Here is a 15,528-nt window from a genome sequence, read left to right as displayed (position 1 = left end):
ACCCCCTTTATAGATTCATAGTGAAATATATGATAGTTTCTAAATATCATTAAAGCAGATATCACAATTCAAAATCATTTGTAAAGAAATTTAAGAGAAATTGACAACATCCATCCAAAAAAATAACAATGTGTCATTAACAATTTTCAAAACATGTATAAAATAGCAACATAATACTAATAAAATCAGTATTATTTTTAATCAAAACAAGTAAAATTCAAATATGATTAACAAATCAAAATATTTCATGAATATTGTTATTCTACGATAAATTAACAACATACATAAATCAAACTCATCGTATGATTACAAAATCAAAATGTCTCATTGATATAGGGTAAATTCACAACACCCATCTAAACATAACAATGTCATTCTACACAATAATTTCTTCATAAAAAACAATGCATGTGCATGCCTAGCTACCACCACCAAGATCATCCTCATGATCATCTTGACCATCCTCATTACTCTGATCCACATCATCACCAACACCGCAACTATCATCATCATCTCCTCCTTCACCACCATCATCCTCATCCTCATCCTCATCATCTCCTGATATATGTTGAACATAATTTGGATCATCGTCTTGGCAATCATTACCTATAGCATTCTGACAAAAAAAATCAATATTACATGTTAGTATTAATTACATAACACAACACATATTTTTGTTATACAATGTTAACCATAAAATGAGGTAAGATATAATATCTAATAGTACTAAAAAATAAAATGAAAATATGGTTTAAAAGTATATTGGAAATCCAACTAAGATTACATACCATAGAGTCCATCCAAACAACAAATTCAACCCATCTCTTTTGCTGCAGCACCTCCTTTTCCAAATGATTTGGAGGTCTTCCATATTTTAGTTCCTATCAATCAGTAAATAGGGAGAAATTAGATAACAATGACTTTCTTCTAGTACAAAATTTATTAAAAAAATATCACATGTTTAATATACTTACAAAGGTTGTTATCAGTGCTTTTAAACCTTTCTGGCCACTACGATGAGTGACTTTTGTCTTGGTTAACCTCGCCTTGGATGCCTTGTCCTTAAACATAAACCAATTCAATTTATTTTCACACAAATACATGTCTAAGATACTTATAAGTATTAATACATTCTAAATAATGTTTAATGAAAAATTCAATACCTGAATGCTCTCATTGCCGGCTTTTCTTTGTGCATCCAACTTCTCATATGATTTTACAAGTTCTTTCCATACTTTAAAAGGTATGTCAATAGGTCTTTGTTTCAGTCTTTGATCTTGAGGCATTTTTTTAATTTTTCTTGTTTGGTTAAAAATTTTGGTTAAAAAAAACCGAACAAGTAATTCACATCAATGGCATGGGGACTCTATGGATATGTGTAAAAAAATGGCTATAAAGAAAACATCCAAAAAACATATGAGCTCTCCCTTTGATGGTCACTTGGGGCATATGGCTGGAAAGGAACAACTCCATTTTCGAAAATCAAGGACAATCCTTTCTCAAAGTCCTTCCTAATATTTGCTCCAAATGTCTTAAAATGAAAAACAAAATTCAAACGTCATCCTCAAACATCTCCCTTAAATATAACGTTGGACCATAAATTCTTCACTTTTATTGTTATCGGCTCTGGAATGATTTTTCTATATGCAATTATATAATGAAATATGTGTGCACTAATGAAAAAACATTGAGTTTCATTTTTCATAATCACAAACAATGAAAAAGAATCACACGTAACTAGCATCATTTTGGAAATTTTATATTTATTAAAAATCTTTAACATGTTTTCCTCCCATATCTCATAAAAAGGTGTGAAATTTTTTATATACTCTCCAATAAGCCTAAGGATCACATACCTTTTAAAACTTTGCATTACCATTATATGTTTCTCCTTGAAGATATATAATATGTTTCTTCTTTAACATATATATTATGTTTCGCATTTCTTAATATTTGACAAAATACTAAAGTTGAAAACAATGGTCATTGTCTCAATCATATTCCTGGTGATCTTGTTCAGCATAAAACAGTTTGGTACAAGCAAAGTAGGCATGACATTTTCTCTGGCACTCATGATATGGTTTTTCTCTATTGGTTCTATTTTACTTTACAATATTATTTAACATGACATGACAATTTTAAGGGCATTCAATCCTGTTTATATCTATTACTTGTTCAAGAGGAACACTATCAAAGCATGGATGTCCCTAGGAGGTTGCGTGTTATGCATAATAGGAGCTGAAGCTATGTTTGCTGATTTGGGTCACTTCTCAGTAAGATCCATCCAGATAGCCTTCACATGTGTAGTATTCCCATGCCTACTATTGGCTTACATGGATCAAGTTGCATATCTTATGAAGCATCTCTCTGTGGTGGAGAACGTATTCTCTGCTTCAATTCCATATGGTTTTATCTGGCCAGTCTTTGTGATAGCTAGTGTTGTTGCCATGATTGCAAGCCAGGAAATGATCTCAGCAACAATTTCATCTATTAAAATGTCCATGGCCCTAGGATGCTTTCCCAGATTGAAAATAATTCACACATCCCGACAGTTCATGGGACAGATCTACATTCTTGTCATCAACTGGGTTCTAATGATAATGTGTGTCTTGGTATGTGATTGTTTTAAGAGCACGGTCGAGATATCAAATGCATATGGCATTGCAAAGGTAGAGATGATTATGGTGACTACAAGCCTAGTGACTCTTGTCATGGTTCTTATATGGGCAAAAAATATATTCCTTGCGATTGGATTTCCTGTTCTATTTGGATCAACTGAGCTAATTTATTTTTCTGCAGTTTTGATGAAAGTGGGGGAAAATGGTTGGATAAATGGTTTTTGCCACCTGCTTCCTTCTTGTGATGTACATTTGGAACTATGGAAGTGTTTTGAATTATCAGGAGTTGTATATCTTGTTGGTCACAGAGATGTCAAGGCTAGAAAGGATTCATGGTTTCCTAAGAAACTGGTTATAATCTACTTCTATGCTTTCATGAGGGCAAACTGCAGGGCAGGCCCTGCAAGCCTCAATGTACCTCACACCAATCTCTTGCAAGTTAGCATGACATATACTGTCTAACTTGAAGGTTTCCATGAATCAAACATGCTGAATGCTTTTCAAGGACCAAGTCACAACATCAATATGGTGATGGATAACAAAGATTTCCTTGAAGGTGGCAGAGATGAAGTGAATTTTAATGTGAAGTTAATAATCATAAGTTTTGTTGTCGGCCAAGATCTTCATTACTTAGTCCTTGATTTTGTTTGATAGAGAATAATAGCCATTCCTACGATTAATCACTGATATTTATGAACAAAGACACCATTCTTTTTTCAATGAAGATGATAGGTGGTGTCCGCATGGGGTAGCTCAAGTGGCAATGGTCGTGGAAATGAAGTCTCACCGAACCGGAGATCTTGGGTTCGATTCTTGTGCTACCCTCCCTGGAAATGGGGTGAATAACGGACATGTAAAAACTGGAAAATGAGAAGGTCCCACCTAAGCTTACAAAAAAAAAAGATGATAGGTGGTATTTTATATGCATGGTTAAGCCTAAGATAAGCCATGTTTTCTACATAAGAAAGTTATATTAAGTTATATCCATGAAAATGAAAGGAAGATGACATTGCATGTTTCCTCGTATAGCTAACCATCGCTCAATAGCATTGGATGCTTCTCCACCTCATTCATTACATCATTGCTTAAGAACCTTGGATGCTTCTCCATTTTTTTGACATCATGTATTGATTATGTTGTTGTTGGAGGTTTTACACTAAGTTTTTCAACATCGAGCTTACTAGGGCTTGCACCACCGGGGTTATTAGTAAGAATCTCATGAGGTTTGCATAGCCATGATTATTAGAATCAAAATAGTAGGATTTGCACTAAAAAACAGTTCATAGAGCTTTCCTGCTGGGGAGAAAATCACAAGTTCAACTTCTGTAGTGCAGAGCACTGAGAGCTCGTAAGCTTTCTTCAGCAATCCACCTACGTTTGGAAAATGTAGCCTGCCTGCTGGCGATGTTCTCAATCCTCTTCCTCTGCATCTTTCCCCTCACTATTCTTGTATGTCCTCTTTCGTTTTTCCCTCCAAACAAACCCTCTCAAATTGAGAAAGCAGAACAACTCACTCGATGAGAATCCGAATCCAATTATCGCTTCTAACAATAACCCAATACGATACCAGAAGTGATTACACAAAACCTCATTGACTCTTCATTTGTTTGGAAAAGAGCCAAGCATATACTTCTGACGAGGGTTTCCGTCTCAAGTCTGGCTCGCAGGACGTCGCTTAGTCAATTGCGAGAAAAGTTTTCCACCTGCCTGTCACATACGGTTTGTCACACTATATATTAAAATCAGGGACAATCCTTTCTCGGAGTGGACAATCCATTTGAATGCATTGATCAATGCTTTGTGCAACGCTGGTAGAGTGGACCATGCAAGGAACTATCTAATGGAGATGAAAAAATTTAAATCATGATATAGTTTGCTAGAGGACATTCATTGGAGGCCTATGCAAGTTGGGTATGGTGGATGAGGCAGTGAATCAACTGGCGATAATGATTAGAAAGGGTCTCTCACCCACATATGCTCTGTACTATTCACTCATCAAAGCTTGCTGCAAATCAAAGAAAGTTCAAGCCGCTGCCCAGATACTGAACAAAATGCTTAGGGAACGTGTTGTTCCAAGTCATGCAAGTTTTATCTATGGCATGCATCATCTTGGGAAGGTAGGAAAAAAAATTGAGGCATAAAAAGTTCTTGAAGAAGTGATAGATCGTAAATCCTCTGTACATGTTAAAGTATACACAGAAGTAATGTATGCTCTATTTCAGACCAGTGAAGTGGAAAAATCATTACAATTAGAAGGCAAAATAATTAGAAGAGGTTGTGAAACTAACTTTTTGACTCTGTAAAACAGTGTTTCTCTAAGGGAAAAATTGATGAGGTATCCAAGATTTTAGAAGGCATAAACCAAAGATATCCGGTACAAGGTATTACATTATGAAAAAATTGAAATGGTCAGATTTATTGTTTTTCCAAGGAGACCACTCTTGCTTGAAGGAATGGAGAGGGCTCTGCTCGTAAGAAAGTACTGAACCAAGACCATTGTCAAAAAATGTTGAACCAAGAGTATTGTTAAAAAGCAATGTTGCTTAGTTGCATGAAAATTTGATTGTCCAAAATTTAATTTTGGACTCTTTGCTGGCAAAATTTCATATAAAGGTATGCCCTTTTGCCTTATAACATGATGATTTTAATGAAAATGGAGGAAGGGAATCAACTTCAGAGAATCAAATGAAGTTAAAAAATATTAGATTATCAATTGTAATCCATAGGAAGGGAGGAAAATAAAGGGTATGGTTGTGCTTAGCCTGAAACGTTTGCCTCTCATTTGAGAACTTTTCAAAAACTCAACTTTATTTCTGAATCTATAAACACAACTCTAAGTTTACATCTCAATTTACAGGTAAAGATTCGGTTTAAAGCAAATCTAAAAATAAGAATAAGCAAATCCAGAACTAAGAATTTGAAGCATTATTATTGTGGCGGAGCAAGGCAACTAAAATTTGAGTGTGTGGGAACAAAGTGGGATCTAGAACATGGAAAACTCACCAAAAAAAACAACAAATATTGTGGAAAGCGGAAAAGAGGAAAAAGAGCATCATTCCTTTGTTAATTCTCATACAGAATACAAATTAGATGCATGGTGTGAAGGAAAATGAAATTTACAAATTAGATGCATATGACCATAACATGGGATGTCCCCCAACTTTAAATTTTGCATCATGCAGACATCAGGTAGCAAGCCAAGGAGCATCTCGAGCTGTTCAGGACATTTCTGTACCTTCCCCCCCCCCCCCCCCCGACAAATCTTGAATCCTGGATATAGGAGTTGCAAATAAAGTATGGAGCTTCTTGAAAAAAAATGTTAGCAATGGGTACTAATGCTAGTTTTAACTTTAACCTGCTTGCAATGAATACTCGGCAAATCCAAGTGTATCTTGAGGTAAAATTTGTTGACAATAGAACAGGATGGTTTTCCTGCTGTTGATACAAATGGCTATTGCTGTTAAGCCTAATTTTAACTATGATATGTTGCCAGAAGACATGTCCCCAAAATTTGGACAAATCCCTCAGACCATAGGATGTGTTCCTCAATCCCAGGTATGCATCCTCCTACAACATGGCATAGAGCAAAATATGCTTAACAGAAGTAGTAATTCACATCAATAGCAGGAAAACCATCCTGATGTGTTTCCAACAAAACATTATCTTGTGATACCCTACACACCACCATATTGGGTAAAAATGTAAAACTAGCATGTGTACCCCCAATGCCAACATTTTTTTCAAGAAGTTCCAAACCATAGCAGACAAGACTCTAGATACTAAAATGACAAGAAAAGTTTACAATGAATACTCGGCAAATCCAAGTGTATCTTGAGGTTAGAACCCAGGGGCTAGAAATCTGTGAATGGTACTCTACCCATACATTGGATGAGACAATTGGGGTACAACCCAACCACTTCCATAAATATGGAAGTTACTACCACATCCTTCCCATTATAGATATTTCTTGGGGAAAGTTGAAAATCTCGACTTTATGAAGATTTGGCTTATTGGCAAGGGTTAATTCCATTGACCCCTAGTGTTAGTTTCCCTCCCCTCTCAGGGCTTCTCATGGTTGGTATCAAGGCTCCACCTCTTTATCAGTTGTTATTAAAATATAATTACAATTATCATGAGTCTTTTGACCCATTTACATTTACATGCCCATACAAGTATCATTAACATAATTAATTACAATTACAATATTTATGGAGGATTAAACATTGATAGTGTTCCAAAAACTCCATCAAAGTTTTCTAACATGAAATGCTACATTTTTAACAAAATGCACGACTCGCATATTACCTTTGCTCGTAAATTCAAATTATAATCTAAAGTTATTTAATTTGAAGACTTAATCTCATATGTATTTGATTGTCGGCTGATTTAGCATATTCTATCCATGCAGATTCATGGTTATCCTACCATTCGCTCACAGAATGAAAAAGGATGTCTCACTAGCTGTTGAATTTCAAATCCCCATCCACTTCTGGACGGTTCCTTTTGATGACCATCTTAGATTTGAGGAAGCCGTTTCACTTTGTTAATGTGTGGCTTTGGACGTAGCTTTGCTTTTTTGAATGTGTAAATACCGTATACCTTCTTCCTTTTTCCCTAGGTAACTAATTACTATTATTTCTATGTAAGCTTAGCCTACTTGATTAAATTCTGATGTTTATTGAATTTCTATTCAGTATTTATAAAACGCAGGAATCTGAAGACTTTTCTCCTAAGCAAGAATGCCCTATTATTGACTTTGGTAGAATTATAGTGCTAATGCATTTTGGAAATAGTTGGACTGTCCCAATTCTAACAATAAGTGGACAGACTGTTTCAAGTTCATAACATGCACAATGAGACCAGTCTTGTGGAGCTGTCTCTTTACTCCTGAAAGCAGTCTGTGACTAATGAATAATGAGACCAGATCTTGTGGAGCTGTCTCTTGACTCCTGAATGCAGTCTGTGACTACTCTCGTGCTAAGATTCCATAAGGAATGTCACCATGCATAACATCTACATGTGACAAGATCTGTTTGAATCATTAAAGTGACTGTTTAAGTTGGCAGAAACTTGATCATAGTGTTCGTGCTACTCAAATCCCATCAGCAATTCTATACAGATGGATAAACATTTTCAGATATGCCTCAACTGAGTGCATAAGAAAAATTAATAAATACTCAAATAAGTTTTACCAATGCTGAATGTACTGAACAAAACCCTGATATTTATATTTCTGAAGAATATTAAATATCTTCAAAGAATTTGATAGATTACCTTGAGAACTCCATCCTGTACAGTGAGTTTTCCAGCTGCAGATGTAGCCCCTCCAGCTAAGAAGCTAGAATGTTGGAATGTCCCCCTCAATTTCTGTACACACAGCAACAAACGGACCATGTTAAAAAACACCTTGCATTGAAAACATAGATCCTTCTAGGTCCGCTTCAAAAGCGAAGACAACATTTATAACTGCCATTAAAATATCCAAAAAAGACTTTATGCTGGAAATTGAAATACTATTACAGAATTGTTGATTCATCTAGTTAATGTCGAAATACCTTTCCAACATATAGCTTTTTCAACGTGCTCATAACAAATATCCAGGGTGATTCTCCACTCCCTTCGGTGTCACTCCCTTCGGTAGTGTCAACCAACAGCCCAGTTTGCTTGTATACAAGTTTACCATTTTCAGGAATAACCTCATAATGTTCCCTCTCTTTCTGCAGAACAAGTGAGAATTAGTTTTTTAATGAGTTTCAAAAGTAGAAAAGAAAAAATAAGCTACAATGGTTTGAATGTCCATATTGAAAGCTGAACTACAATGTTCCACACAGAGCTCATCTCCTCCCATGACATTTGAGAAATCAATGGCTATAATATCATAATTCTTAAGATGGCAAGGCATTAAAGCAAGCTAATATAATTTATAGTTTGATGTCTCCTTATAATTTCATTTCCAAACAACTAGGTACAAGAAAGCATGATTGATGGATGGATGGCTCTTCCGTTGTACAAAAATATATAGATGAATTGCTCCATAGGAGACTAAGATATAGGTCTAAACTCCTAAAAGGCAACAGTCATGCCATGCAGGGGACAAAACCAAATAAGCGTGATCGAACATTACGGCCATCAACAACCACCGAACACAGGACTACTATTCTTCCATATCCAACTTCTATGTGTGCGAATGATATTCTAGTTTTGTAGTGCAACACAAATTTAGACAAGACCATAAATAACATCTTCCTCTTACCCGGATGAATACTTTTGCAAGATTTCAATGACATTTAAGGGAGGTTATGATTTATTTACTTACAAAGCAGAACCCATGTGGCAAGCTGTCTAAACAATGGGTGGGTGTGGTTCAAATATAGAAAAAAGTAGAGTATGTATGCTTTCATAGAATTTAACAGTCAAATCACTTCATCAAGATGGGTTTCTTATACCACAAATAAGAGAACGTTATACATCAATTTGATGTCTAACTTGGTTGTGACATTAAAATTGGATTATTACTATTATTATTATTATGCAGACCACATATTTATGTGCAATCTCTAACAGGATTACTTGTATAGATAGCAAAAGCCAACATAATGTTTCAGAAAGGTTCAGAGATACAGTGACAGGGTACAAGTTTTGGGATGGCTAGAGACCCCCAAATTTCAGGGGACAGCAGAGGATTGGATATAGGAGAACCACTCCTCTGCAATATATAGAAAAAATATATCAATAATTAGTGATGATGGAATATCCAAATACACAATTTGCAATTCAAGTATATGAACGATTGGGTTTATCATTACGAAATGAAAAATGGAAATACAGTGATGCATCCATAAATCATAGTCTCACATTATAAAAATGCACAATGACCAAATAAAAAATAAAAATAGCAAAGCCACTAGCCAACCCTAAAGAGCGTATGCTCAATCTTCTGCTGCCATGCAGAGCAACGAGTCTTTGGCATCATCGGTGTCAATGCCACCGTAACTATCATTAAATATGTGCGGCGGCCTTTAACATTCTAGGGAGAAATAAATTGGAAAATGACTATTTTTCATCTAGAGGCATCAGGCCCCGTGAAAAATGCCTATGAATCTCCATAGAATTAGGGGGAATCCTGGTGTACCCAAACAGAAGAGGATGTCGCTGGGCAGCTCCCTGTCGATGACAGGGGCATCCCTTAGCATCAGCTGCTGATTAGTTATGGCAGTGGATGTCCCCAAGGCATCCCCTAGTATCCTGATCCCCAGGAAACATCCCCCACCCCTGGGAACAATTCCCCTTGCTTCCGTGACATAATCACCAGGCTAAAAATTTCTCAGTCAGCTAGTGTTGTATACTAGATAGGATCGCAGCAAAAGAATAGATAAAGCCTTACCGGGCCAAGATATTTTATGAGTTCCTTTTTTAGCGTTGACCTGGAACACTTGTCTGGAAGATTTACTTCTCTGCCATCTCCGATGTCCAGCCTGCATTGATATTTTAAATTGACTCAGCTTCATCGCTCATTAAACATGCCAAAAAATAACTAGATTCAGTGACAAATGAAATGACTGAATTGTGTCTAATGTGACGGAGGTCCTATTGTCCTCAAGTCTCTTTGTGTAAAACCAACAAGATAATAAATTTGATAGAATGAAAACAAGCTTAGCACGTCCCAATATGAAAAAGAAAATGGTTTTCTTTCTTCATGACACTGCCAGAAATCTAAAAACATTTACAGGACCAGGTAATAGACCCACTAAAGGTAGGGTGGATGAAATTTTGTAAAACAATATCTCATTCATATGAAGAGAAAAGCTGTTTCCCTTGTTGTTGACACTGCAAGAAATCTCAAAACATTTGCAGGGTATTGGACCTACTAGGGCAATGTCAAGTAGGAAAGTATCTAGCACTGTACACATTATCAGATGTATGATGAAAACAGCGTTTAATACAGAACTCACCATTGGAAGAAAGGTTGAGCTGTATCACGTTTAACCCATTCATTATAATATACATGCAGATTGCGTCCATAACGATGCCGCGGATCGATCTGCATTTATCAAACAACAAATTAAATTAATCATATGACATGATATGAGTGTTTATTACAACAATGTGAAAATTTACACCACAATCAATACTGTTGTATGCCCTTTACTGGAATTTCTGCTTTACGATAATTCTGAGCTCTGAAATGTTGGTCCCAAGGATGAAAGTTGAAACTAGAGTGTAGAAGAAAACATTATACCCATAGTCCACATTAGTCTAATCTTGGGAATTGATAAGGACTTACAGCCTCAAGCCAGTGCTGGATAGCTAGTTCACGAGCATTTTCATCTCTAGATAACCCCTTGCCAACCTGTAAACCAGAACCCATCAAATAAAACAATTTCTTACGATATGGACAGAGACTTTTCTGTAAAATACTTCAGTGACAACCACACACATATCTAACAACTTGCCATGCGTGCACAATAAAACTTTTTAATTTGCGATGTACTTTTTATAGAGCGCACAGTTGACAATAGAACAGGATGGTTTTCCTGCTGTTGATACAAATGGCTATTGCTGTTAAGCCTAATTTTAACTATGATATGTTGCCAGAAGACATGTCCCCAAAATTTGGACAAATCCCTCAGACCATAGGATGTGTTCCTCAATCCCAGGTATGCATCCTCCTACAACATGGCATAGAGCAAAATATACTTAACAGAAGTAGTCATTCACATCAATAGCAGGAAAACCATCCTGATGTGTTTCCAACAAAACATTATCTTGTGATACCCCTACACACCACCATATTGGGTAAAAATGTAAAACTAGCATGTGTACCCCCAATGCCAACATTTTTTTCAAGAAGTTCCAAACCATAGCAGACAAGACTCTAGATACTAAAATGACAAGAAAAGTTTACAAAACTTTGAGAATTGTCAAGCCTGTTTCAGACTCTCAGATATCTAGTGGGCTATGCCTGTCCATGAATGCACGTGAGAGACCAATAATATACAAGAAGGCAATGAAACAATCACAAAAGCACCTACACTCAAAATTCCATTCTGGAAAGAAGGAAAAGACTCACTAAGGATACCAAGGGGTGCAAAATTCTAGATGTGAGGAATAGCAGTTACTGAGGAATACGGTTCATCTATTCTTACTGTTACAGATAATGCATTTACCAGATTGACTCAAGGTCTATTTCCTAGTGTCATGGAACACTGTGTTTTGATGATGGCTTTTGGTCTTGTTCCCATGGAACTGTAGTTGCATCTGGCTTAATCAATATGAAAGGGCTGCCCTGTGCACGATTAGGAAGAAGTTTCCTTTCTTTCTCCTCTGGGTTATGTTTCAAAATTATAACCATCAGCTATCGGCATGTTGAAGGGATCACACACCTTTCAAGCAGAGCCCATTTTTCTGCAGGATTGTCCATAGGCATTGTTGCAGGTAACACCCCTTCATACAGAAGCCAGTTTTCCACAGAGGAATGGTGGCTGTTCAGTGACTCAGGGACTCTCTGTGCAGTCACAAGTAGTATCAGCATTATAACATATCCTTTCAGAATTCAAGTATATCTTCTCACTGGAAAGAAAAACAACCTCACTTCAGAAACAACAAACAGTGTAGATTAGGGTGAAATTTGTGATCTATGATCTTCCTGATATATGCCATTCCCTTTCTAATCTTGATGACATTTTACAGGTCTGTATGAGCAGAAAGAGTTCTCTCAGTGCTTAATCATTTTGAATTTTTATGGCTTCTCATGTTGGTCCCCATGTGAGTATCAGTTAATACTGCTGTCAAATTGTATAAAACAGATAGACAGGAGGACTGAACACAGAAGGTCTACATAAACCAGTTTTGCAGTGCTTCCTTTTGCTATTCATAAACAACTTGCACTGTGGGAATGTACTACCTGCAAGGTTGCGTTGTTTGTTTCATGAAAGGCTGGCCGCTAAATGGCATTGGGAGCCCAGTTGTTTACTTTCCAAGTTAGTCATTCCTATCAGATTTACTTTGGCTAAATATCGTAAGTTAACACCCCATCTTTTGTGTCATATGAAGTTGAAGTTGAATCTTTAGAGTAACAATATTCTCCAAGCTTGTTTCTTTTGTTCAGCAAAATAGATTACTAAGTTTATTGTTCTTTGTGTCACTGGCCCATAGTAAGGTTGCTTATTTAAATAATTTATTCAAATTATCATTTCTGTTATTAAACAAAAAATATTGTATAGCCCAGAATTGGGCCCACTGGAGTTCATTCCCCTGTTAGGTCAACATAAAACCTTTGTTGCATAAATCAATGGGCCATGCAACATTGGGCATATCATTTTTTAAATTTCAACTACAGAGTCTCATAATCAACTAGAAGAAAAATCAAGTCTATCTTTCAATTGCTTGAACCAGGACTATATCACGGATATTGCAGCAATAAAAGAAATAATTCCAGTCTATAGAAAGGTAGCATAGTAATAACATACTTGAGTTTTCGGGGTGCTTCAAACAATCTCGTCCTAAAGATAGGATTCCAGGTTGTTTGCAGATTTTAATTGGTGAGGTTGGCTCTAATTTTGGAACTTTGTTGGCTCTGCTGCAGGTATCATTTTGCCCCAAATCTTCGCCAAGCCTTTTTCATGGACTCACTAAAGGACTCTCATTTTCTGCATCCTTCATATGAGTAAACCTTCGACCCAGCACTGGTTTTCAATACAAACTTTCAAAGAGAGAAACTGGCAGTTTGGAGCAGGTTACAAGACCTCCTTCTATAATGAACAGAGATGACCCCGGAATGTGGCAAAAGTTCTCCCCTTCAGCCGGTGCTAAAGAAAACAAAGAGCTTCTCTCTGAAATCTCTAACGGCGTGCTTGGATGGCCTAATCTGACCAAAACTACAAAAATGTACCATGAGTTTTCCTCTACGTTGTTATATTGTGAAGGATAGTGTTTCCCTCAATTACTAACCGTTCCAATAGCCCCTGCTTCCTGATCCATTAGTTTTGACTTCTCCATACACTAAAGAGCATTAACGATTCTATTCCATTACACAAAGATGAGCTGGAAGGGAAAACCCTTCGGAGCACAGTATTTCATGTTGAGGTATCAAATTCTTGGTTCCATGGAAATAGAAACCGCATGAAGATATCTACGAACCACTTGAACATCAAAAATGTTCAGTCTCAAAACTCTGAAGTAAATTTGTAAAGAATGTAGCATTAGCTTTCTTGGCTTAGTGAAATCCCTAATTTTCTATCCTATTTGCTTGTCTTAAAAATCTCACGAAAACCTGTAAAGATTGTGCCATTGTGTACGCTTAGCCTCTAAAAGCCCTAGCTTTCTATCTTCTTCTGTGTAATTTGAATAGAACACCATCAAATACCAGAATTATCAATTCCCATTCTCCAAAACTTTTAAATGTGCGGAACTGAGACAGAAATCATTCAATCAAACCACTCGAAATGCATCTGAATGCTGATCCATTAACTTAAAGAACTTCTTCCCAAACTTTGCCATTTTTTAAACAAAATTTTGAGCACAACCTTGTCTAGTCCATTTATAGAGAGCGTTAGTTTATGAAATCTTGCCTGTAAGCCAAAATAGAGTCAAAATTTTCCATTGAAAGCTCAGAATAACTGAACCAGAAATAACCCTTCTGAAATTTGCTGCTTAAAACATTGTTTTGAGCACGGCCTCTTTCTTCAGATTTATTTTAGATAATAGGGTAGCTTATTTAATGAAATATTTCCAGAAAGTTGAAATATGGCAAATTTTTCCAATCAAGAACTCTAAATAATTTCATTAGAAGGCGTAGAGGATTCACAGCGACAAGAAAATAATGGCGCTTTGCAATTTTAGCACTCTCTTGCAGAAAAATACCTTTTCTGAAATCGTTTTGACCACGAAGAAACGCAGATGAACTGTTGGAAGTCGTGCAGAGAGAGATCTGGTGGCTCGTGGATCGATACTGGGGCAATGTTTATGCGATTGCAAACCATGATTGTTCATATGCGAGCTACTGAGCTCGTTGAGAGGGATACGCGCAATGGCGCCAAACTACCAAGAGGATTTGAATTTAAAGGCGGGATAGAATATCTACCGTCCCATAATGTCATCGACAGCCATATATTTGTGTTTCAGTAAAATGGATTTTCAAAGAATTTGAAATATTATACATTTTATAGAATTTGAAATATTATACATTCTATTATTTAAGCTGAATAATAGTTTTACTTTGGAAAAATAATTGGGCACATCAAATAAAATATTGATGCGACGGACATAGAACTCCGAAACAATAATGCACCCTTCTCTCACTCCAAAACAATAATGCACCCTTCTCTAGCTGATGTGTCAATGCTTTCTTTGAAGTGGAACTTAAAGAATTAAGTAATTATTCATTATTAAATTGGGATTTATATAAATTAATTGATTATTTATTAATGTTAATTTCATTTTATAATTTTATAGTAATTTTTAATAGATTTTTGTTAAAGATAATTATTTGAGCTATTATTGTATCAAGATTTTTGTTGTGTCTTTTATTATTATATTTTAATCCACTTTAAACATGCTCAAAATATGTTTTCATCTTCATTTGTGGAGATTATCTACTTGCATATTCAAAAAGTTTTGATGTAGTTTTTGCCTTGAAAAATGATTATTGTGATTGTAATGGTGAGAAATTATTCTATAAACAGTGTTAAGTGTTATTTAGAATAAATGAGAAATTCTTTTTGAATATATAAGACTAATCTTTGAGAGAATAGATATATATTCCCTAATTATCACATAAACAAGGGGTTAATCTTGCATTTAGTGCTTTATCTCTGTAGAGTTTCGCTAAACAAAGGGAATACCTCCTCCTGCGTGACTTCGATTGTCCCTCCCTCTTACACGATTGCAAAGCATTAAGAATTGAATCTTC

The 15,528-nt window shown here is 36.0% G+C and overlaps 1 protein-coding gene across 1 annotated transcript; it reads right to left on the bottom strand.

Annotated features, from left to right (window-relative positions):
* Nucleotides 1–210: 210 nt before the first annotated feature.
* On the bottom strand, nucleotides 211–14,647 carry LOC149205761 (IQ domain-containing protein IQM2-like). Its single transcript, XM_089395149.1, has 9 exons — nucleotides 14,481–14,647; nucleotides 10,903–10,968; nucleotides 10,571–10,659; nucleotides 10,003–10,093; nucleotides 8,174–8,335; nucleotides 7,893–7,985; nucleotides 975–1,061; nucleotides 789–881; nucleotides 211–616 (listed from the first exon to the last, which is right to left on the bottom strand). Exons 1-9 carry the CDS (start codon nucleotides 14,607–14,609, stop codon nucleotides 419–421), a joined length of 1,008 nt encoding a protein of 335 aa, XP_089251275.1. The 5' UTR covers nucleotides 14,610–14,647; the 3' UTR covers nucleotides 211–418.
* Nucleotides 14,648–15,528: the final 881 nt, after the last annotated feature.

This window comes from Pinus tabuliformis, chromosome 1_2 (genome assembly GCF_031772625.1).
Source record: "Pinus tabuliformis cultivar Carrire ecotype Pingquan chromosome 1_2, CPIR1, whole genome shotgun sequence".
Lineage (NCBI taxonomy): Eukaryota > Viridiplantae > Streptophyta > Pinopsida > Pinales > Pinaceae > Pinus > Pinus tabuliformis.
This window is presented reverse-complemented; position numbering and strand designations above follow the sequence as displayed.